The 24,706-nt window shown below is 44.9% G+C and overlaps 1 protein-coding gene across 1 annotated transcript in view; it reads right to left on the bottom strand.

Moving 5' to 3' along the window:
- Nucleotides 1–24,706, bottom strand: part of LOC126236399 (cyclic nucleotide-gated cation channel subunit A) — a 587,655-nt gene that overhangs the window by 150,702 nt on the left and 412,247 nt on the right. The window contains exon 7 of the mRNA XM_049945692.1: nt 23,735–24,000. Coding sequence (XP_049801649.1) covers nt 23,735–24,000 — 266 coding nt within the window. The remainder of the gene's footprint in view (nt 1–23,734; nt 24,001–24,706) is intronic.

Here is a 24,706-nt window from a genome sequence, read left to right as displayed (position 1 = left end):
GAGGCGTTAGCTGTTGTGCAGCATTGTAAGTTTTTCACCATTGCACTATGAGCTAAAAGTATTTTCTTACGATTTGCATAATCAATTTATTTCCTTCATACTTATCACCCTGGCATGGGAGTCTTAAGTGAAGAACATTATTGAATTTCGTATCGTTGACGTTCGATTCGAATTTCTTCAGAGACGCTTGTATTGTATAGCAGCTTGGCAGTCAGAGAGCCGAGATCTACGATCATTAACACAAGTTACTGAGTCTAGCTGCCAAGAGGATTTGATGTGTAAAGGTTTTCTTCTGATTTTGTTTCAGAATTTTTTCTGGGAATTCGCAGCTCCATGAAATAATACACAAATAAAAAGCTCGTACGTTCTGCCCCTACCACAGTTAGAACTGACGATTTTCTTAGCCGGTGGAACACGAGACACGGGCGGTGCCACGGGGCTACGGACACGCTGCTACCAGCACGCCACTCTCGTCATGGTATTGGTCGCTCAGCCTCATAACGCATCGTGAAAGATGTTATCACTTATGTGAAGAATAGCATTTCCTAAGCCAAAAAAATTGAAATTTCTGTCTCAGTGTATTAGTTTACGTGAGGATTATATACCACGAGTCATTCTAATGGAAAGGGAATATCAAGTGAATTTAGCGAGTCAGTTCAGTACCATACGCGGAAGTAATTGCACTGTCACAGTGTTGCCAAATGTTTGTGACGAAGTTGCCAATTCTCAGCTGTGCTAGGAACAGCTATGTAGCGTTATAGGAGGAAAATCCTGTGCTCGTGTCATAGGAGGATACGGAGAGGAGGCGCGGGGTTTGGTTAATATGCAGCGTTTTCTCCTACCAGCTATGTCAAACATTTAGGTGTGTAGTCTTCCATCACGATTACAGTTTCCCACAAAATATATACGAATAAAACGCTTACCTTGTTACCTTGTTACAAAAGATTATTTCAGTACAATAAAAAGTCTTTGGAAATCAACTTTGCCAACCTGTCACGAAAAGTAAGATGACAAACACTTTGAACCTCGAAATCGATTGCATCTATGTGCAGTCTTGTGATCATACAAGTAGAATTTCATGAATTGCACGAGAATGTAGAAAAATGTTGGTGCGAATGTAAGCTGTAAGAAACACAGTTACCTAATTATTCTGTACCACGTAATAATCAATTCATTTGCTAATTCAGAAGAGAAGAAACTAAAAATTATGGCCATTAAGACAGAAACTAAAGTGCAGATGCGGGCACTGTGCAGATCTGCGCTTTTTCCTCTTCAGATCTATACAAATAATGTATACTAACCAGCGTATTCATTGCTTTCGTAATGTTTCCCTCTTGTTTAGTCTTCTTATGATGAACTTATGATGAAATGGATCCACACCCATGAGTGTGATTTTTTCTTTGTATCCTTCCATCTGCTACCTTTGCGTGTTATTGTTCGGTGTTCAAAAAGCAAAATATTGTGCGTGCTCCCACGAGGTATTAAAATGAGGCCGCAAACTGTGGGAAGTTTGTTTTACAACCTTTCTGCCGCATTTCGCTGGTTCGAAGGCAAAAAGCTTACTGACAAATTTCACAGAAGGAAAAGGGGGACGAAATGTCTCCCACTCGAAGGTCATGTTGTTTTACTTAAATGATTACAAAATCGGGTAAAACGAACAATGAGGTTGTCAGTATAAGCACATTGCTGTTGTCAATATGATGTTGCACCGCCCAGGGACTGTAATGATAAAGGGCCCGTTTAGGTCAGGCATATTGTACACAGAAGTGGAAGCGAGAGCACCACTAAATTCTACAATCCGTATGCGTTGCATACACACAGAAATTACTATTACCGTGTACTTATGGAGCCCAATAAGTGAATTGCATATTTTCCGGTGAGAAGGAGCACTGGCAAACAGTCTTCGCTACATTAGGTTACTTAAACTGGCGTCACTTTGAGCTAGAATTTATGGCCAGCGACTAAGTGTAAGGACAGTGAGTCGGATGCGGGTTTTGCAAGTGTGAAATACTTTCCTTACATTATGGAAGCGAATATTAAATTTGAATTAATATTGCGAAAATTTTGGACTTGGATAGCTTAGAATGAAAATCTTTCTGTTTATTGCAAAGGAAAACAAATGATTTTCTAAAACATTCTGTGTCATACACAACTTGAAACAGGCTACGTCGACCAAACCATACCGAAGAACCGACAGTGACGTATATTGGAAGGCAGTAAGATACCTTGGCTTTTGGTTTGGCAGTATTCGACAGCCATTTCTAGGCTCAAGTAAATGAAGAAAGGCAGCGCGTTTCCGTTATCAAATAAGGTCTTCATCAATTACTTTAGTTTTAATGTGATCTACGAGTAATTGCTGATGTTTGATATTAACATGAAAAGGATTCCGTAGACAGGGAAAGAACTTGTTCTTGGGCAACTACTTCTATAATGACCAAAAGGACTTAAATGGTCTTCAAGCACATGAGTTCCAGCAGCGGTATGAAGAAAATGATAGTAATAATGACGGTGATAATCGAATTATCCGGTAACTTCACACTTCACAGTGGATTTTCTGGAACTAAGAAATTTCCTGAATTAGTGAAGATTTCCAAATGGCTTCAAATTGAGGCTATGACGCCTAGAAGAGTCTTTACATCCTGCTGACATGAGAATAGCATAATCTCCACGTCAGAAGATCGCTTCTACTTAACCATTTAATAAACTCGCGTTTTTTTCATCGTGACTAGTTTAGTAAGCTAAGCACATCATCCATTACAGCACACTGCTGGGGCTGGGAAATGTGGCCGCAATGGTCTGGTGGAACGAAGTATCACAAGTGCAATGCGTGGGTTCAGGCATTTACTTTTAAGAGGCACAAACAGATTTACTTTACCTCTGGTAACCTCAAGAGAAAGCTGTTATAATCCAGAATCCGCATTAAACATCACGTTCCTTCATTCCAAACTGGGCAGAGCCGGTTTACGTTGGAAAATGACATAGGTGAAGGTCAGGGTAAACAGAAATACTGTCACCAGTAAACTTACTTACATTAGAAAATTTTATTTTATTTGATGAACTGATAGCCGCCTAAAGGAACAAGGCTCTTATTTTACTTGTACTTGATTAAACTAGAGACGTTGAAAAATTTGGTGCTGGACTGTGATTCGAATTCGTATCTCCTCTTCCGAGGATCTGAATCTCTCGGAACAGTATAGTTCAATCATTTCATTCCTTTTCCCAAGACTGCAGTCTTCTCTAGGTCTCCTCCAAAGGTAAATATGTGGATCCGAATCCTGATCCAGTACAAAAATATTCATAACTCCATTTCAAGCCCTATCACGTGCACACCGGCCTGCTAGTGAAAATTAACGTGCATTTTTAATGTCTGTTCATGTTGCCAACAATTTCTGGACAAACACGCACACATCTTACTGTTGGTGAGTAAGCAATTGATACTTAAGCAATATTCGTGGACAATAAAGAAGAACGATAGGAGTGCGGTTCGATTGTCGCTCAGGCACAAAAATTTGTGTCCTTATTTTAGATTAAACACCTAGTAGCTGGCAAGAAAAACCTATACGTAACATTTGGTTTTACTTAGTTAACAATCCGATTACGTCTTGGGTTCGTATCTCCGTCGCAGAACTTCATATCATGCGCTTCGTCTTTAAATTCATACACACTTCGTTACTTCTGATTTGAGGTATATGACAAATCTTTCATGGTCAGTTAACAGGGATGAAAGGGTCTTGATAGTAGTCCCGGTTTATTACAAAAACTGTCGTCTTTTATTTTCAAGTTTAGATTTGGTTACTGATATAGGTGAAAATTTCGGTACTTCATGACTCATCATGGATAGTCAGCAATATGATATGATTAGATTAGATTAGATTAATACTTGTTCCATAGATCATGAATACGACATTTCGTAATGATGTGGAGCAAGTTATCTTAATGAAAGATTTCTTTACGTATCAGTATTCAATGTCTTTACAACAATTTTTTATCCTCTCCCTCTCTCTCTCTCTCTCTCTCTCTCTCTCTCTCTCTCACACACACACACACACACACACACACACACATTCTCTTTTTATTTTTATTTGTTTGTTGTGCTCGACTATCTGCGAGTCACGAAAACGTCCGTGAATGAATTTCTTAGTTTTGAGTACAGTTACGAAAGAAATATAAAAACAACTATGAGAGTTACTGATTTATGATGCTTAGTAGCAGTCAGTTCTGAGTATTATTAGCAACTAAGCTCCAGCCCCTAAACCTAGTTACAGAAATGAGAATCAGACGCATTACGTATTCCAGGCCGTAGCAGCCGTGTCTTTGAGGCGCCAGCTATGGTCACTTCCCAGCCCGCTGTAGGATCACATCGGTTCGTCTTCTTCCTGCTGGTAATGTAACTGAGATTTGGCAACAACGAAAGGTATGTTTGGCAACTCTGTGATCGACAAGCTACTTCCTGGTGTGAACGGAATTCAGCCTCAAAGTTCACTTGATTTCTCGTGTCATTTCCATTGAATAACCTGCGTTGTTATCGCTTGAGGTGTAACACAAGATTGTATATTTACGGTTTTCAGCCCAGCAAAGTCATTGAACGTCGCAATCGCAACTAATCTCGTCCTGTAAATAGCGGTTTACGAGTTGTAACAACTATTGACTTAAGAGGATGGCGCAAACCATATCTATCCGCTAACTCTGTGTTGACGTACTGACCTGTGGAAACGCGACTGTTATGGTTCGCGGTTCCAGCCTCGCTGAATGTAACGTTTTTATCCCTTCTGTGTAAGAGCTGCAAGCAGTTAGATCAAACATCGATAAGCAAATCGTAAGAAAATACTTTCAGCTCACAGTGCAATGGTGAAAAACTTACAATGCTGCACAACAGGTAACGCCTCTTTCCGCTGCTGACAAGCAAATTTTGGGTTTCTAGGAATACGTAACTTTATTTATGAAATGCCACTTTTGCATACCTGTTGAGTATGACACAACATACCGTTTAAACACAGACCCAATCGAAATCTAAGTGAATAGTATTTTACTAATTTTGTGCAGATAGAGGCACGCTTTTAGACAGATACACAGTTTTGTTAAAACAGACTTTCGTCATAAGGTTATCGTGGGTAGTTTTATTTCCTTTCTTACAACACAGTGCACAGTTTTCGTAAGGTTTCTTTTAGTGTTGTTAAAACAATGCTAAACATGAGAGAGAAATTAATCATCAACGATATATACGAATTCTCTGATGTTATCTATAACAGTCTGACAATGCACATGCAGTTTATTGATTACATGCATGTAGAAAACTTGTTCTGAGCTAAAGCTGTCAAACAAGGTTTGAAGAAGAATAAAATGCCACTACCAAACGACAGCTAATGTAGAAAATACTTTTCTGACTATTTTGGCACGATGCGCTCTCCCCATACATAATACAAAAGCTTCGAGCGCATCTGCTGCCTGGCCGTCTATTAAACCTGAAAAGAACAAAATGAAGCAGAAGTCAGCCTTTTTTCCACATGCGACTATTTTGGGTTGAGAAGTGAAGAGAATTATGTTCAAAGTTCCATTAAATTGAATACTTCAGCAGACAGCAGAATTGCGTTCAAAAAAAATGTAGTAGCGAATGTAATAGAACACGCGACGTCTTATCATCAGTGCACGACGCTTACCGTTACGCTACTAGCCGTGACATAGTTACAGCACCTGTGGAAGTGAACAACAGTTCCTCCAGAACTTCGGCATACCACAGTGCTGTGAGATAATGCATATGGCCGGATATAGACTTCTGAGAGACAGACAGTTACAGCATTTATTTTGCACTGCACGATGGTTTCAACAAACAGATAGCGCAATAGAATAGCTCAAATCGAAATGAACACTTCCTATTTAAATTTCTGCATCCTACACTGTTGGCAGTTCTGTGTAGGTGGCAGTTATATTATTTTATTTCGGTGATTACAAAATAGAGTCGAATGTATGCACTGGGTAGCCAAGGCAGCTAGTTCACGACGATTCGGTCAGCCAAGTAAATGAATGTACTGAACATCCTGCAAACAACTACAGGGAGCCTGTGTGTCGGAATTCTCGTGTGCCGCAACGGTGTTATGATAGAGAAATGAGCCGTAGAGAAGTGGGTGTGGTGGTCTGTTGGACTGATGATAGTTTCATATGTTGTTGGTCTCGGTTCGATTCCAACTTCTGCCGATGTTTTTTGATAAGGAGAGGTAGATTCTATTCTCTTCTGGCTCCGCCAAGTGAAGAAGGTATAATGGCATTGTGTTCTGAAAATCACATTAAACATGATATTCCTTCTCTACCAAGTAGACGTTAAGTGGAACCACAATAAAGTAAGGAGTGGCGACATGTAGAAACTCTATCACCAGGAACTTTTCTTATACTAGCTATTTATTTCTAGTGACGAAACAAACACTGTGTATGGTCACAGGTCATTTATTCCGTCTTTTATTTGAGCTTCTGTATGTCGATAAAATTGGTTCTGAACTGGGAATGCAACTCAGACCGCCCTTAACGCGGAATTTGATCCCTTCGTGACAATACAGCTCGACTACAACTTGTTGTTTGTTCAAAACTGCAGATTCCTTAACGTCTCCACATATTGCGCATGAATGGGTTGGAATCCTGGCCCAGCAGTAAACTTTTCACTATGTATTCTCAAGCTCTAGCATGAGAACACCTATCTGCTGATGGATAATAATTTTTATTTTAATGCATTTTCATTCGTTGTCAACACTAACGATATCTGACGTTTTTGACTCCCAGTGAGACACAGAACTATTTGCGAGATCACTGTAAGTTCAGGGATGTTATTCCGAGCTGCTGGTGGAGAAAAATTCGGTAAGTGTCGTCTCTTTGCGTGTAGTCAACAATGATATATTTGGGGTTCGATTCTCAGTCAACACTGAATACTTCGTCATATTATTTCTAATTCAAACATGCTCACATGTCGCTGCTGGTGTAACAAACCCATACTTAACGTTCCTTTTCTCTAGAATATAACAGCGATATGTGCCGGGTTGGAGTCCTGAAAAGGAAAAATTAATGTTTCGTCTCGTCATTTCATTTAATACATCTAGCTACTGCCGAGAAAATTCGATATGTCAAACTTGATTGTGCTTCGATAACAATCCGATTAGATACTGGGTTCGAATCCTTGCCCAACACAAAGCTTTACCTCACTGCATTTCAAGTAAGTTACATCTGAAGTAGCAATATTTAACATCTCTCGTAGTTTGTTTACAGGGACAATAGATGCTGGATAGGAATTCGCGTCCGTTAAGAATGTTACATTATGTAATTTAAAGTTGATATTTGATAACATACTGTCCAAAAATGAGGTATATCACTCTCTTTATGCCTAGTCAGGAATGACTGTTAATTTCCGTCAGCCACGAAATCTTAGTTTGCATGACCTGGGTTTGAATCCATATGCAGAACGAGTCGGTTCGTCGTGTCATTTGAAGTTCATACATATTCTGAACTAGCTGCTCGTGAATAACGTAAATTTTTAATGACATTTTGTGTTAAATAACAAGTACGGTATGTTACTTTAATGAGGAAATCATGAATACGATGAACTTACTACGTGCATTACCTAACTGACGTAATAATGAGAGAGCTAACATTTCAGGTATGTCAGTTATTGCAATAAATGCGAGCTTACAAGCCTTAAGGAGAGTCTTATTCGTGATGAGGTGTTCCCTGATATTTTTAGTATCGTGGTATTACTTTACATCCTGAGTTATTGCGATCAGAGCAGTGTTTTCTAGTGGTGACTTGTTGGAACTATTTTCAATAGTCAAACGACTGTACCAAGGAGCGATTACAGGACCTGCTAGACAGCTGCGTTAATTGGGTTGCATGGGAATCAGGCGAAATGCAATCTCGGTCGTTCGGATACTTTTGAGCATGACTGTACTACGTTAACAATCCGATTAGGTACTGGGTTCGCATCCCTGTCACAAGCTTTATATGGTGGCATTTTAATTTTAAACATGAGCATACCTTGTTCCTTGTCAATGACACCATATTAAACGTCGTAGGGGGTAGTTCTCAGGACGGTAACTGTTATGACAGGATTTCCAGTTCAGTAGAAACATTTTCGTCATTTATTTTCAGGATCTGAATTGATAACTGATACTGGTGCAAACGTCTATACTTCAAGTCTCTTTGTGCCTAGATATCCGGTCTCAATAAGGCACAAACAAAGCTTAGCTTAGGTGGCAATGGCTATAGGTGCTGGGTTTGAATCCAGGTCCATAACGACGACGTTGATCATGTCATTTAAAGTTCAAATTTGTGTACACGTAGCTGTTGATGTGTTACGAGAAATTGCTGGTGATTTACTGTTAATGTTGAGATTTCCTTGGAGTGCTTGTTGCCGTTAATCGCGTTTTTCTACTGGTTCGTCCAATATCCAGTTTCCAGAGCCACTCGCCGTTGAGCGACCTTCAGCACGTGGATGGAAAACCTTTTAGAGAGCGAAAAACTTTTTTCCAATAGCCGTACAGCTTTGTAAGTCCATATATTGTCTCAAGTATTTAATTTTGACTACATATTACTGTACGATATATGTAAAATAATCCGTTTTCTCAGAACTTTTGGAATGTCACTTATTGTAATTAAAGTTAGTTTATGAGTGTCATGGGGTTTCTCATCGCTAAGAATGTGTTTTCCAATATGTTTTGTATGACGATATTAGTTGACGCTTAGACTGACTGCCATAAAGACCTTTGGTCTCTTAGTAGTCTCTTGCGGTACCAATTGTGGGTAGTCAAACGACTGTACTCCCCACTGGGTTTTGGTGTTTAGAGGACCTGCAACACAGGTACGTTATGTTGGTTGCATTTGGCAGTGACCCACTTTTTTTGCTGTCAAGTGTACATGTCGTCCACACGTGAATGGGCAGGGTCCATAACCGAGCCAGGCACCCAGTGAACAGACCGAGGTAGCGTCTGGTCTGGCTACAGACCTCCACCCTCCTCCGTCACTACCTCTGTTGCCTCGATTCTCCGCAGAAGGAGGGAGAATTTTAATCACAAGTCACCGTAATTGCTCATCCGCCACTCTCAAGAAAATAGCAATCTGGAGGAACAGGCGGCGGCGGGAACAATAAATCTCGGCTCGCTGGAAGAGAATTTAGGCCCGTCCTTGCGTGAAATGATTTTGTCGCAAAAGAAACGAGCCACATAACACGTCACTTCAGAGTAGGCTGTGTTCTGCCTACTGGATTTGTAAGCAACGCATATAACGTGAATGTGAAAAGTCTACGGGCCAACTTAGAAGGTTTGCTCTAGGATATTTTTTCATGTGTAGACCGCACTGTCTCGGATTTTATTCTCGAGTAATGATAAAATTTGTTGTGAAGACCTTTTGAACATGGCAAACGTCTTGCTTATCTCTTCAGTTATGAAGTAAAAGATACAAATGAAATAATTATTAATGGTAGTTATACAGTAGCTAATCAAAATGTTGACCGCAGTTTGTTGAGGTCACGAAGCCAAAAAAAAAAAAAAAAAAAAAAAAAAAAAAAAAAAAAAAAAAAAAATTAACGGCTGTCGTAAACAGGCATCATTAATTAATTTGTAACGTTTTACTTCGTAAGCCTAAAAATACAGCGAGAAAAAGGTTTAAGAGTAGCTTCCCATCGACGTCAAGGTCTTTTACAGCACACAAACAGATCGGTCACGTATGGGACACGAAATTTTGCAGCGACCATTGTTACGAAACCATCCTTGCAGTCACTGAAGTTCTTTTGGAATACCTGAAAAACTTAAATTCGGATCGCTGGCCGAGGACTTCAAGCCCGCCCACTCGATTACGACTGCATTGATGTAACTACAGAGCCAGTTCACCATGGGGATGAGCCACTTGTGCTCCGAACTGCAAATTAAAGTCCCTATGACTTAGATATTCTCGATACAGTGATTAGTTGCTCCTGATCGAATTAAGACAATTTTACACACATCAAAAAAAGTTTTGCATCACCCCGGTTCCCAGAACTCTTGAAGGTAGGCATTGACTGTGGATATTGTATCAGAGACACAGTCCCTTTGACTGTTCAGAGATGTCACTAAACCCGTCCAACGACGTAAACAACCACACATCAGCAGCGCCTATTAATCGGAGGGGGTCCGACAGCCCATCAGTTCCAGTCATTCCACCAGCAAGGAGGTACACGGCTCGTGTTGTCTGTAGTTCAACCATGCCTATGTGGTCAATCCGTGGTTATATCGCATCTGCATTGTTACTTTGTGTCAGGAAGGGCTCTCGACAAGGGAAGTGTCCAGGCGTCTCGGAGTGAACCAAAGCGATGTTATTCGGACATGGCGGAGATACAGAGAGAGGGGAACTGTCGATAACATGCCTCACTCAGGCCGCCCAAGGGCTACTACTGCAGTGGATGACTGCTATCTACGGATTATGGCTTGGAGGAACCCTGACAGCAATGCCACCATGTTGAATAATGCTTTTCATGCAGCCACAGGACGTCGTGTTACCACTCAAACTGTGCGCAACAGGCTGCATGATGTGCAACTTCACTCCCGACATCCATGGCGAGGTCCATCTTTGCAACCATGACAACATGCAGCGCGGTACAGATGGGACCAACAAAATGCCGAATGGACCGGTCAGGATTGGCATCACGTTCTCTTCACCGATGAGTGTCGCATATGCCTGCAACCAGAAAATCGTCGGAGACATGTTTGTAGGCAACCCGTTTAGGCTGAACTCCTTAGACACACTGTCAAGCGAGTGCAGCAAGGTGGAAGTTCCCTGCTGTTTTGGGGTGGCATTATGTGGGGCTGACGTACTCCGCTGGTGGTCATGGAAGGCGCCGTAACGGCTGTACGATACATGAATGCCATCCTCCGACGACATCGGCAGCATAATGGCGCAGCATTTGTCTTCATGGACGACAATTCATGCCCACATCGTACACATCTTGTGAATGACTTCCTTCAGGATAACGACATCGCTTGACTAGAGTGGTCAGCGTGTTCGTCAGACATGAACCCTATCGAAAATGCCTGGAATGGATTGAAAAGGGCTGTTTACGGACGACGTGACTCAGCAACCACTCTGAGGGATCTACGCCGAACCGCCGTTGAGGAGTGTGGAGCAGCAGTGCCTTGATGAGCTTGTGGATAGTATGCTATGACGAATACAGGTATGCGTCAATGCAAGAGGATGTGCTACTGGGTATTAAAGGTACCGGTGTGTACAGCAATCTGGTCCACCACCTCTGAAGGTCTCGCTGTGTGGTGGTACAACATGCAATGTGCCGTTTTCAAGAGCAATGAAAAGGGCAGAAAAGATGTGTATGTTGATCTCTATTCCAATTTTCTGTACAGTTTCCAGAACTCTCGGAACTGGGTATTAGAGGTACCGGTGTGTACAGCAATCTGGTCCACCACCTCTGAAGGTCTCGCTGTGTGGTGGTACAACATGCAATGTGCCGTTTTCAAGAGCAATGAAAAGGGCAAAAAAGATGTGTATGTTGATCTCTATTCCAATTTTCTGTACAGTTTCCAGAACTCTCGGAACCGAGGTGATGCAAAACTTTTTTTGTGTGTGTAGTAGTTTCAAGTCGAACGATCGGTCAGCAGGACCCGCATTTCAACTCAACTTTGGAGATACCTACTCCTTATCGTTCACTTAAGTTAAATGGTTCAAATGGCTCTGAGCACTATGGGAGTTAACATCTATGGTCATTAGTCCCCTAGAACTTAGAACTACTTAAACCTAACTAACCTAAGGACAGCACACAACACCCAGTCATCACGAGGCAGAGAAAATCCCTGACCCCGTCGGGAATTGAACCCGGGAACCAGGAACCCGGGCGTGGGAAGCGAGAACGCTACCGCACGACCACGAGCTGCGGACTCACTTAAGTTAAAACAGCGTCACGTTGACAGTGAGACGAAGAGAGACAAAAACTCCTCTCAGTTCTGACAACACTACGCCAAGTAGCTGGCTGTAGCTTTATTTAAAAAAAGGTTATCGATATACCCTCAAGACAGTGCAGGAACAACGGATAGAAAAGTTCAGAATGTCTGCACTGGGATTTGTGTCTGGGTCCTCCGGCTTGCGCGTCCACTGTGGTCACGTAGCGTTGCGTACCTGGTAGATATTCCGCCTTCAGAAGTCGAGTTACAACTGGCCACGACTCAAGTACCAGGACTGTCCAGAAAGTAAGTTCCGATTGATCGCTAAATGGAAGACACATTGAAAATCAGAAATGTTTTATTTGTAATAGATAGCTACACCTTCCAGCTACTTCTCTATGTAGTCGCCGTTCTGACTTAGACATTTGTCGTAGCGTCGAACCAACTCTCCAATACCCTCATGATAGAAGGCAGCCGCCAGTGCTTTCCGGCAATTCTCTACGCTGGCCTACAGCTCGTTGTCTGTGCCAAAATGTTGTCTGAATAGCCAGTAGTTCATGTGAGCAGAGATGAAACTCAGAGGGAGACAATTACGTGCTGTACTGTGGGTAATCAAACATTTCCAATTGAAAACGATGCAGGAGCATCTTCATTGCCCCTGCACAATCCGGCTGAGAATTGTCTTGAAGAAGAAACAGCACGACAGCTATGTAATGTTGGCTGCATAGTTTTAGGCGAAATTTCTCACCAGGCCCTCATACTTGCCGGGAGACACTATTTTCTAGACATCTTTACGCGCTCACTGTGAGCTCGGAATTGAGAAGAGCGACGTGATGCCGTCTAGGGTCATACTAAAGACACTGGCCCAACACAACTGTGCAAAGCTTTATCGGATTTTCATAGTCGTTTCCACTTCGCGACTGATCGGAACTTGTTTTCTGGACACCCCTTGTATTTCAGGACACACCGTTTATTAGTAATTAGTAAAACTGAGGTCTGTGCAACAAATGGCCTATAGCTGTCTCCTTCGCGACCCAGCAACTTCTACAGTTACGATTGCAGTAACACGCACAACAGACAGGCTGCGCAATCACGGAATTAGTTTATCTGGTCAGATATGTAATGTATCCTTCTATATCATGTCGACGCTCGAGTCAGGAGATACGACTTCGATATGTGCTCCATGCGATATTCACTGGCTGGTGGTGGCAGTATCGTGCCTTGGTGCATAGATGTCCGCGAGGTGCTGAAGGAGAGGCCGCTTTCGCGCAACTCGAAACTGGTGTACAGAGTTTCCATTCGTACTCGCATGTTGAGTGGATGACCATCAGTCCTCTGGCGTGTATTAAGTTTTCTTGTGTCATCTATAATCCACTACTGGCCATTAAAATTGCTACACCAAGAAGAAATGCAGATGATAAACGGGTATTCATTGGACAAATATAATATACTAGAACTGACATGTGATTACATTTTCACGCAATTTGGGTGCGTGGATCCTGAGAAATCAGTACCCAGAACGACTACCTCTGGCCGTAATAACGGCCTTGATACGCCTGGGCATTGAGTCAAACACAGCTTGGATGGCGTGTGCAGGTACAGCTGCCCATGCAGCTTCAACACGATACCACAGTTCATCAAGAGTAGTGACTGGCGTATTGTGACGAGCCAGTCGCTCGGCCACCACTGACCAGACGTTTCCAGTTGGTGAGAGATCTGGAGAATGTGCTGGCCAGGGCAGCAGTCGAACATTTTCTGTATCCAGAAAGGCCCGTACAGGACCTGCAACATGCGGTCGTGCATTATCCTGCTGAAATCTAGGGTTTCGCAGGGATCGAGTGAAGGGTAGAGCCACGGTTCGTAACACATCTGAAATGTACCGTCCACTGTTTAAAGTGCCATCATTGCGAACACGAGGTGACCGAGACGTGTAACCAATGGCACCCCATACCATCACGCCGGCTGATACGCCTGTAAGGCGGTGACGAATACACGCTTCCAATGTGCGTTCACCGCGATGTCGCCAAACACGGATGCGACCATCACGATGCTGTAAACAGAACCTGGATTCCTCCGAAAAAATGACGTTTTGCAATTAGTGCACCCATGTTCGTCGTTGAGTACACCATCGCAGGCGCTCCTGTCTGCGATGCAGCGTCAGGGGTAACCGCAGCCATGGTCTCCGAGCTGATAGTCCATGCTGCTGCAAACGTCGTCGAACTGTTCGTGCAGATGGTTGTTGTCTTGCAAACGTCCCCATCTGTTGACTCAGGGATCGAGACGTGGCTGCACGATCCGTTACAGCCATGCGGATAAGATGCCTGTCATCTCGACTGCTAGTGATACGAGGCCGTTGGGATCCAGCACGGCGTTCCGTATTATCCTCCTGAACCCACCGATTCCATATTCTGCTAACAGTCATTGGATCTCGACCAACGCGAGCAGCAATGTCGCGATACGATAAACCGCAATCGCGATAGGCTACAATCCGACCTTTATCAAAGTCTGATACGTGATGGTACGCATTTCTCCTCCTTACACGGGGCATCACAACAACGTTTCACCAGGAAACGCCGGTCAACTGCTGTTTGAGTGTGAGAAATCGGTTGGAAACTTTCCTCATGTAGTAGGTGTCGCCACCGGCGCCAACCTTGTGTGAATGCTCTGAGAAGCTAATCATTTGCATATCACAGCATATTCTTACTGTCGTTTAATTTTTGAGTCTGTAGCACGTCATCTTCGTGGTGTAGCAATTTTAATGGCCAGTAGTGTATTTATTTCTAATGGCATGAGTTGTCTCGAAACTGACAGGCTCATTTATATCGAAAATGGCAATTTTAGAGTCTTGGTGGCGATCCCAACCCCTCCCCTCCGGAAACATTTCCCCGGCCGCCCTTGCCTTGGTATAACTTAAAGTCAGTTTGTTTGGAATCTAAGAGTGTTACAAAAGCCAGCATGACAGCTGTAACTATCTCGCTATCACTGCTGTCGACTTGTTACTGTTTAGAGATGATCAGTCAGTTTGTGTTTTTCGCTATAATGCTACCTTATTTATGGTTCGTCTATTGTTCGTTACAAGAATAAAAGTCGTAGTGGATTTGCTTATGGATGGATGCTGAACATGTGAAATGTCGACCAGCTTCCCGTAGTAAGCTACAAGTAACAAGTAAGTCCTTCCTTGAAATAAGAAATGTACGAAAATTAAATTCTTTGTCCATATTGTAGAATAAATATTTAAACTAGACTTTTTATTTTAGAAACACAGATGACAGCTTATTACACTACGTTATTCATCACCAAATACTAAGTATTTCATATTTGACCTGAAATTTTAAATTGCATAAAGTGAAGTATGTTTGGCATTAGCACTCAAACGCACTGTATACAGAATGAAGAAAAAGAGCGTGATAATACGGCCAGAACAGGTTAGGGGGCGTTGAATGCAGCAAATGGAAATGCAGCGTTGTGAGACTACGGCCATGAAATGAAAGTTAACCAGGCACGAGGGCGCCAGAGTGAGCACTTAAACCAACTTGCTCCAACTAATAACAATTAAGCTGATGAACGCAGTTATTAATTAAATTAGGTGGAGATAATGGTTTCAGCTAAACAGTGAAGCCAGGCAAACTTAACATTCCTGACGCCGGCTGGTTAAGTAGAGGCGAAATTTCTGTTGTGTTTACAGGACAAAGTTTAGTTTTTAAATCAACTACGCTAAAAGTACCGTAATGTTGTTTATTTGTTGTTTGTTGAGATAAGCTGTGCAGCAGAAACAGCACTACAGAAAGATGGTCGACATGTTGTACTTTAGGATGCAATGTTATAAAAAATGAAATCTAAATGTCACATGTTTTAGTTTTTTTGCTAACGTACTTAGAGCATGAATGAATTATTATTCTAAAAAGTATAGCAGAGTATAAAACCGGACTGCTGGACACATTGAAGTACGTTCGCTTACCAGACTAACTTCCCCACGTTTGTCGATGACAGGCTGCCGTTTTATGGCCGTAGCCCCGCATCGGTGCATTTCCGAACTATTTTTAGGAAATTTTGCTCGACTCCACGCCCCCTTCCCCTCTCTGACCTTCTCATCAGGTCTCTTTCCTTCCGTCCTGTACAACACCTCAATTACACGAAATACACATAATGACTCTCGGGAAGCGTGGTTGTGCATCGGTCTTTACAACTAGCAAACATTGTATGAGAGATAAACGTTGACAGTATTCGCAAATGTAATTTGTCCGATCGTAAATTTGCAGCCAAAAGGGGTTTGGAACTACGACAGTGATGTGTGTTTGTAAAATAGGGAAAATGAAGAGACCTGGATAAGTCGTAAAATCGGCTGTGGATGACGGAAGTCTTCTGTCAGCATCGATGACAGGTTTTATTTTGACTAGAGTTCAGTCTTGATCACGTCATGTATGTTTTAATGATACAGATAACCGGTTTCGGTTCTTTCTACAAAACCATCATCAGACCTATGGCTCCTTAGGATGGTAGGCGGAGCTCTCCTCGCTGCTACGCAGAAAGAACCGAAACCGGTTACCTGTATCATTAAAACATACATGACGTGATCAAGACTGAACTCTAGTCAAAATATAACAATTAATTGATCACTGCTTTCCAAAAATGTTTACCAAAGATGACAGGTTTGCCTGAAATGAACAGCAGAGCTTCCTCCGCGAGTACCAACGAAGCGCTGGAGGTTCAAATAGTTCAAATGGCTCTGAGCACTATGGGACTTAACATCTGTGGTCATCAGTCCCCTAGAACTTAGAACTACTTAAACCTAACTAACCTAAGGACATCACACACATCCATGCCCGAGGCAGGATTCGGACCTGCGACCGTAGCGGTCACGCGGTTCCAGACTGAAGCGCCTAGAACCGCATGGCCACACCGGCCGGCAAGTGCTGGAGCAGTGATATAAGTGTGTAATAGTCTGACGTCGTACATTGTACCATCTACGTCACCTCGACCACGCGCATTGATTCCTTTGAATAGAACACCCTTTACGCCAACCTGAAGATACTCTAGTACGGTGTAATTGTTATTACACAAACATCTTGTCAAATGCACCGAATCATCATTTACGATAATGTCACTTCAATTTTGACGCTGTTCATCGTCATACTTTGCGACAGCAAGATTATTTGGGGAACTACTTGTTACCAGGGACAACACCAACTGCTCCAAACTGTTGACGCTTGAGACAGATATGACTCAATAAGGACTGGATACAGAGTCGTGTTGCCCTTTTTTCAAGAAATACGCGGAGCAAAACAGGGAATAAATAAAATGATCAAAAGTTCTCCATACTAGAAATATCAGCTCTCCAGTAGTCTTTCATTTACCTGCCTTGACGCTAAACCATTGCACGGAAAATTGGATTTCGGGCTAATTTTGAAGGTAGCTTACCTGCAACGATATTTTTCACTGTCGCAATAAGAGTCCGTTTGATTCGATATTACTATCTGTAGACGTCCTCATCACAGCATGCACGCTTAGGTGGCAAAAGTCATGGGATACCTCCAAATGTCGTATCGCTCCTTTTGCCCGGCGCAGTGCAGCAACTCGACACGGCACGGACTCAACAAGTCACTGGAAATCTCTTGCGGAAATATTAAGCGATGCTGCCTCTACAACCATTCATAATTTCGCAAGTGTTACCCGTGCAGTAGTGTGTGCACGAACTGACCTCTCGATTGCGTCCCTCAAATGTTCAATGGGATACATGTCGGGCGATATGAGTGGCCAAATCTTTTGCTCGAATTGTCCAGAACGTACTTCAAACCAATCTCGAATAATTGAGGCCCGGTGGCATGGCGTAATGTCTTCTTGTTTGTCAACGTGAATTCCATGAATGACTGCAAATGGTCTACAAGTAACCGAACATAACCATTTCCAGTCAATGATCGGTTCAGTTGAACCAGAGGACGCAGTCGATTCCATGTAAACACAGCCCAGATCATTATGGGACCACCACGAGCTTGCACAGTGCTTTGTAGATAACCAGGGTCCATGGCTTCGTGGGGTCTGCGCTTACCAACTGAAAATGGGAACCATCAGGGCCACGGTTTTCTAGTCTTCTAGGGTCCAGTCGATACGGTCACGCGCCCAAGAGAGGCGCTGCAGGCAATGTCATGCTGTTAACAAAGACACTCGAGCCGGCCGTCTGCTGCCATAGCCCATAAACGCCAAATTCAGCAGTATTGTCCTAACGGACAAGTTCATCGTACGTCCCACATTAATTTATGTGGTTATTGCACGCAGTATTTGTCTGTTAGCACTGACACTCTACGCAAACGTCACGCTCTCGGTCGTTAAGTCAAAGCCGTCGGCCACTGCGTTGTGCGTGGTGAGAGGTAATGCTTGAAATTTGGTATTTTCGGCACACTCTTGACACTGTGAACATTGGAATATTGAACTGCCTAACGATTTCCGAAATAGAATGTCCTGTGCGTCCGGCTCCAACTGCAATTCCGCGTTGAAAGTCCTAATTCCCGTCGTGTGGCCATAATGACGTCGGAAACTCTTCACACGAATCACTTGAGTATAAATGACAGTTCTGCCAATGCACTGCCCTTTTATATCTTGTGTACGCGATACTACAGCCATATCGTTCGACTTCTGTCACCTCAGTACATATTGCTGCTTAACATGGGTGTTAAGGAGACCAAACATGTACGATCACAAGTCTCCTATTCACCCTAGTGAATCAGTGCACCCCATCTACCTGAGCCTAGAATAAATTCTACGTGCGAGTGTGAGAAAATTTTCTAAATGTTTGCACAGTTATACCTGATAGGAATGCTGGTACCAGCCCGCTAGCCGCCTAGTGGAATATGGTAAACCGTCTAGAAACCACATCCAGGCTGGCCGGCACATCAGCCCTCGTCGTTAATCCGCCGGGCGGTTTCGAACTGCAGGCCGTTGTGGCCGAGCGGTTCTAGGCGCTACAGTCTGGAAACGCGCGATTGCTACGGTCGCAGGTTCGAATCCTGCCTCGGGCATGGATATGTGTGATATCCTTAGGTTAGTTAGGTTTAAGTAGTTCTAAGTTCTAGGGTACTGATGACCTCAGATGTTAAGTCCCATAGTGCTCAGAGCCATTTGAATTTTCGTATTCGAACTGGGCCAGCGTGACGCCCCGTCTCAGAAGAGGCCACTTTAACGCGCACGGCTGTCCGGGCGGGTAACCAGCACATCTACAACGCCCTTTTAATACTTAGCCATTTCTTTGGTCGACTGTGTATCGTAAGCGACCTGCGTGTGTACCTTAACCCACAGGACGCTAGCTTGTGAGACAGAGAGGTGACAGCGAACTGAATCGAAAGCGCGTGGTGGATTAACCACTGGCCAGATTGAGTGTGGGTTTTTGTGTGGTATTTCATGGTTTTTTAGGGAAATGCTGGACTGGTTGCCAATCTTCTCCTCCGAAAATACACTCCTGGAAATGGAAAAAAGAACACATTGACACCGGTGTGTCAGACCCACCATACTTGCTCCGGACACTGCGAGAGGGCTGTACAAGCAATGATCACACGCACGGCACAGCGGACACACCAGGAACCGCGGTGTTGGCCGTCGAATGGCGCTAGCTGCGCAGCATTTGTGCACCGCCGCCGTCAGTGTCAGCCAGTTTGCCGTGGCATACGGAGCTCCATCGCAGTCTTTAACACTGGTAGCATGCCGCGACAGCGTGGACGTGAACCGTATGTGCAGTTGACGGACTTTGAGCGAGGGCGTATAGTGGGCATGCGGGAGGCCGGGTGGACGTACCGCCGAATTGCTCAACACGTGGGGCGTGAGGTCTCCACAGTACATCGATGTTGTCGCCAGTGGTCGGCGGAAGGTGCACGTGCCCGTCGACCTGGGACCGGACCGCAGCGACGCACGGATGCACGCCAAGACCGTAGGATCCTACGCAGTACCGTAGGGGACCGCACCGCCACTTCCCAGCAAATTAGGGACACTGTTGCTCCTGGGGTATCGGCGAGGACCATTCGCAACCGTCTCCATGAAGCTGGGCTACGGTCCCGCACACCGTTAGGCCGTCTTCCGCTCACGCCCCAACATCGTGCAGCCCGCCTCCAGTGGCGTCGCGACAGGCGTGAATGGAGGGACGAATGGAGACGTGTCGTCTTCAGCGATGAGAGTCGCTTCTGCCTTGGTGCCAATGATGGTCGTATGCGTGTTTGGCGCCGTGCAGGTGAGCGCCACAATCAGGACTGCATACGACCGAGGCACACAGGGCCAACACCCGGCATCATGGTGTGGGGAGCGATCTCCTACACTGGCCGTACACCACTGGTGATCGTCGAGGGGACACTGAATAGTGCACGGTACATCCAAACCGTCATCGAACCCATCGTTCTACCATTCCTAGACCGGCAAGGGAACTTGCTGTTCCAACAGGACAATGCACGTCCGCATGTATCCCGTGCCACCCAACGTGCTCTAGAAGGTGTAAGTCAACTACCCTGGCCAGCAAGATCTCCGGATCTGTCCCCCATTGAGCATGTTTGGGACTGGATGAAGTGTCGTCTCACGCGGTCTGCACGTCCAGCACGAACGCTGGTCCAACTGAGGCGCCAGGTGGAAATGGCATGGCAAGCCGTTCCACAGGACTACATCCAGCATCTCTACGATCGTCTCCATGGGAGAATAGCAGCCTGCATTGCTGCGAAAGGTGGATATACACTGTACTAGTGCCGACATTGTGCATGCTCTATTGCCTGTGTCTATGTGCCTGTGGTTCTGTCAGTGTGATCATGTGATGTATCTGACCCCAGGAATGTGTCAATAAAGTTTCCCCTTCCTGGGACAATGAATTCACGGTGTTCTTATTTCAATTTCCAGGAGTGTACTATACAAATACGATAACACGCAGACAAAGTTTGCAAGATTTGTAGACATTCGGCATTCACGACTCCCCTGCCCTAGAGTAAGTGACGACTATGGCGGCAGGAAGGGCATCCGGTCACAGAATTAAAATAAAAATAAAATTTGTCAGATAATGAAAACAGGACAACCTGCACGATAACATAAAATCTATGAAAGAGAGACACTGTGGATTTTAAGTGGGCTAAACTGGTGATTCACGGACTGGTGTTTGATGCTACTGATTGGTTGTGGGCAACTTGAATTGGAAATAATATCCACAAGGTAATAATTACAATCGCGAGCCTTATTTTATGAAAGGCTATATGTGCACTGTGATGCTACTGCATTCCGTTCTAAAAGAAGATGAGAAATGATAAACTGCCTATTAGGTTCTGCCTCGGATCGTTCGGCCGACGTTTGTTTGCTGATTTTTCTGACGTTTCGGCAGCAAGAGTGCCTGGACTTGTCAAAGCGTCTCCCTTCATTGCTGGTGGCGCACTGGAGTCGAAATCGCGGTCGCAGATTATGTGTACCTGGCGCGCCAACGTCCGAGAGCTTTTCTTTGGTCATAACAGTTGTGGTTCTCCCCTTGCTTGCTCAAGCTGTTGTCATGTTCGTGCATTTATGCATTTCTAAGGTTTCCATGAACAAACGGGGGTGGTGGCTCTTTTCTACAGCAACCTTTATGTGGAACAGCTCGGTGACTTCCTAAGACACCCGATCAATATCCATGTCAACATAAACATTACTATGACGAAAAAAGGGCCGACAGCTACTCTTTCTGGATGAGCTGGTTATCAGGAATGGTGAGAACATCAGACGTAGCGTGCATCTAAAACAGACGCACAGGGTCTGATACCTACACAAATTGTCAAATCATTACCCGAGCCACAGAAGGGGAATGATTAATAGGCTCATAATGCGTGCAAGACGAATATGTGAGCCGCAGCACATCAGAAGCGAGATGTAACACGGGGAAAGTATTCTGAGCAGCAATGGGTACATCGGCACGTACAAAAAAAAAAAAAAAAAAAAAAAAAAAAAAAAAAAAAAAAAAAAAGCCACAAGGTCTAACACTTGGCAAAATAATACAACGGAAGAAGAGATGTCGGCTACAGCCTTCTTGCCATACATCCCAAGGGTGACGGATAGAATCGGTCGTATGCGTTGCGCAAACACGGAGCAAAGACTATTTTTATACCGAGAAAGAAGATCAAAGTGTCTCAGATCGGCGAAGGGTGAAAGGGACACATTTTCAATGTCGGGAGTGTATCGCATTCCCCGTACAAGCGGAAAAGACTACGTTGGAATGGCTGGACACACTAGAATGATCGAAAATAAACGGCATTGTGGGTTGGGAGAGGTGGAGAAATCGACCGTGGCGGAGCACGTGTTGCGTGAGACCGACCACGTAATAAAATTTGCGGATACGGAAGTTCTTGCTGCGGAGAAGAGCTGCCACGCCGGTTTGTTCAGGGAAGCCTTGTAAATCTACAAGTATGGCAACAGCTTCAAGAAGAAAGAGGAAAGCCTCAACGAGAAACGATTCTGGATTCCCGTGCTGCAACGAATGACACTTGCAGGTATCAAAGGGAGAACCACGGCGATGATGACCTAGGAAAAGCCCTCGGATACTGGTGCGGCACATACATATTGAAGGGGGAGGGGTGGGAAGGGGGAAGGTATCTGTTGGGGCCAAAGTTCCTCCAGTGGAAACACTGTTGTCAGTTAAAAATGGTTGAAATGGCTCTGAGCACTATGGGACTTAACTTCTGAGGTCATTAGTTCCCTAGTACTTAGAACTACTTAAACCTAACTAACGTAAGGACAGCACACACACCCATGCCCGAGGCAGGTTTCGAACCTGCGACCGTAGCGGTGGCGCGGTTCCAGACTGTAGCGCCTGAACTGCTCGGCCACACCGGCCGGCTGTTGTCAGTTAAGGATGGCTTTTATTGACTTCAATACATGACGTAGTATGGCTACGTCTCCTCTCTATGTTGTCCCTGGCTGGTGCTGATGAGCGGGTGGCGGCCTCCATCTTGGCTGCTGAGCTGGCCTGCGGTGCTGATGTCACAAGACACTTGGTCGGTCGGCAGCCTTTGCGAGCCGCGTCCCTTGACGTCAGCGGCAAGCTACTTTCCTTAAGAGTCGTGGAGGCCCGGTGGCCCCTTGCTCCACTCACATCACCGCGATGGTGTGCGAAGATGACTGTGCGACTCGTTGCCCTCAAGCGGGAGTTAGGCAGTGGTTGGCACTGCGGTGTCAAGTATCGCAAGGACTCGGCATCAGTGGCAGCAGGCACCGACGGCAGGTCAGCGGGGGTGTGGCACCAAGTGCTGGCAGCAAGCGTAGTCCTGTCTCCAACCCACGGTTGCTCCTGGCAATTGCCAGTCATCTAGCTGTCCAGTGTAGCTGCGGCATCTTAGTGGTGCTGCTGGATTACGGCGACGAGAAGTGATCTCCTGCCTCGAAATTCAGGCTTTGTTAAATTCCTCTGGCGCGCATTTGGTTCACTGAAACCTGGCAAACAGACACAAGAGACTTGCCCTGGTGTGGTGACTTCGCCCAGTTGGCTACGCGGTTACCGCTGTGTGGACAATTTACTGCTGTGCTCGGCCTTCGGGGCTTCACAAACCCCATGTGGTCTTCATTGTAGTCCACACTGGCGGATATCGACTCGCGGCTTTTAACGATACACTCTATGGCGGCTTCCTCACTACTTCCCATTACTTTTGCTAAGGACTTACTTTTTTGCTCAAGGACTAGATAGCGGCACTACAGCATAATCTGCGGCCGCTAGCCTGATAAGAATACCATCCACTCGTGCTAACGGAATGTCAGAAAAATCAGCAACCAAACAACGGCTGAAGAAGACAGTAGACAGTTTGTCAACAAGTGGCGACGAAAGATTCAATAATTTTGTAAAGTGAGAAATATTTGTCGTCGTTTACCTTGCAAATCCGGAAAGCATTGGGGTAGCCAGTTTTGGTCTCGGTGCGGTCGAAGAACTGGCTCATGCGCGGCAGGCGCAGCAGGCGGTTGGCGCGCACGATGACGGGGCAGGGGACGCGCACGTGGCAGGAGTCGGGCGGCCACCACAGGTAGGCGAGGTCGGTGGGCAGCAGGCTGAGCACGTCCAGCCGCCAGCGGCCCGTCTCCACGTAGTGCCGCCGCAGCTGCCGCGCGTCGCGCACCATCAGCCCCTGCTCCAGGTAGCCTGCCACAGAGGTCCAGAGTGAACGCTGCGGGCTGCACTCTCACCACAAAACTCTACCACATACCTCTAAAACCGGCAGCCCTGTCATACAAAATTTTAGGCTCAAAAATGGTTCAAATGGCTCTGAGCACTATGGGACTTAACTGCTGTGGTCATCAGTCCCCTAGAACTTAGAACTACTTAAACCTAACTAACCTAAGGACATCACACACATCCATGCCCGAGGCAGGATTCGAACCTGCGACAGTAGTGGTCGCTCGGTTCCAGACTGTAGCGCCTAGAACCGCTCGGCCACTCCGGCCGGCAAATTTTAGGCGATTCAGCCTCAGGTTTTGAATAAAAATCTACATCTACATCTAAATTTACATACATATGGCTCAAGCTTCTTGGAGGATACACTGTGTCACTACTAGTTCCCTTTTCTGTTTCCCTCGCAAAAAGATCAACGGAGAAACGACTGTCTATAGGGTGATCGGAAAATTTCGTTACAAGCTTCTAGCATTATAGAGGGGATTGAGTAGACAATATTTTCAATTGGAACCCACGTCCGGAAACGCATCTTTTCCGTGCTATAGCCGTTTGAAAATATGTTCGCTAGGTAGATATGCGACAGGCCGTGGTGCGTACATCACAGCGCTTGAGACTGCAGGTCTTACGAGAGCCAGCAGCTGTCTCCGGCGGGGCGGGGACAGAGTACTTATTTCAG

Source organism: Schistocerca nitens, chromosome 1 (genome assembly GCF_023898315.1).
Source record: "Schistocerca nitens isolate TAMUIC-IGC-003100 chromosome 1, iqSchNite1.1, whole genome shotgun sequence".
Taxonomy (NCBI): domain Eukaryota; kingdom Metazoa; phylum Arthropoda; class Insecta; order Orthoptera; family Acrididae; genus Schistocerca; species Schistocerca nitens.
This window is presented reverse-complemented; position numbering and strand designations above follow the sequence as displayed.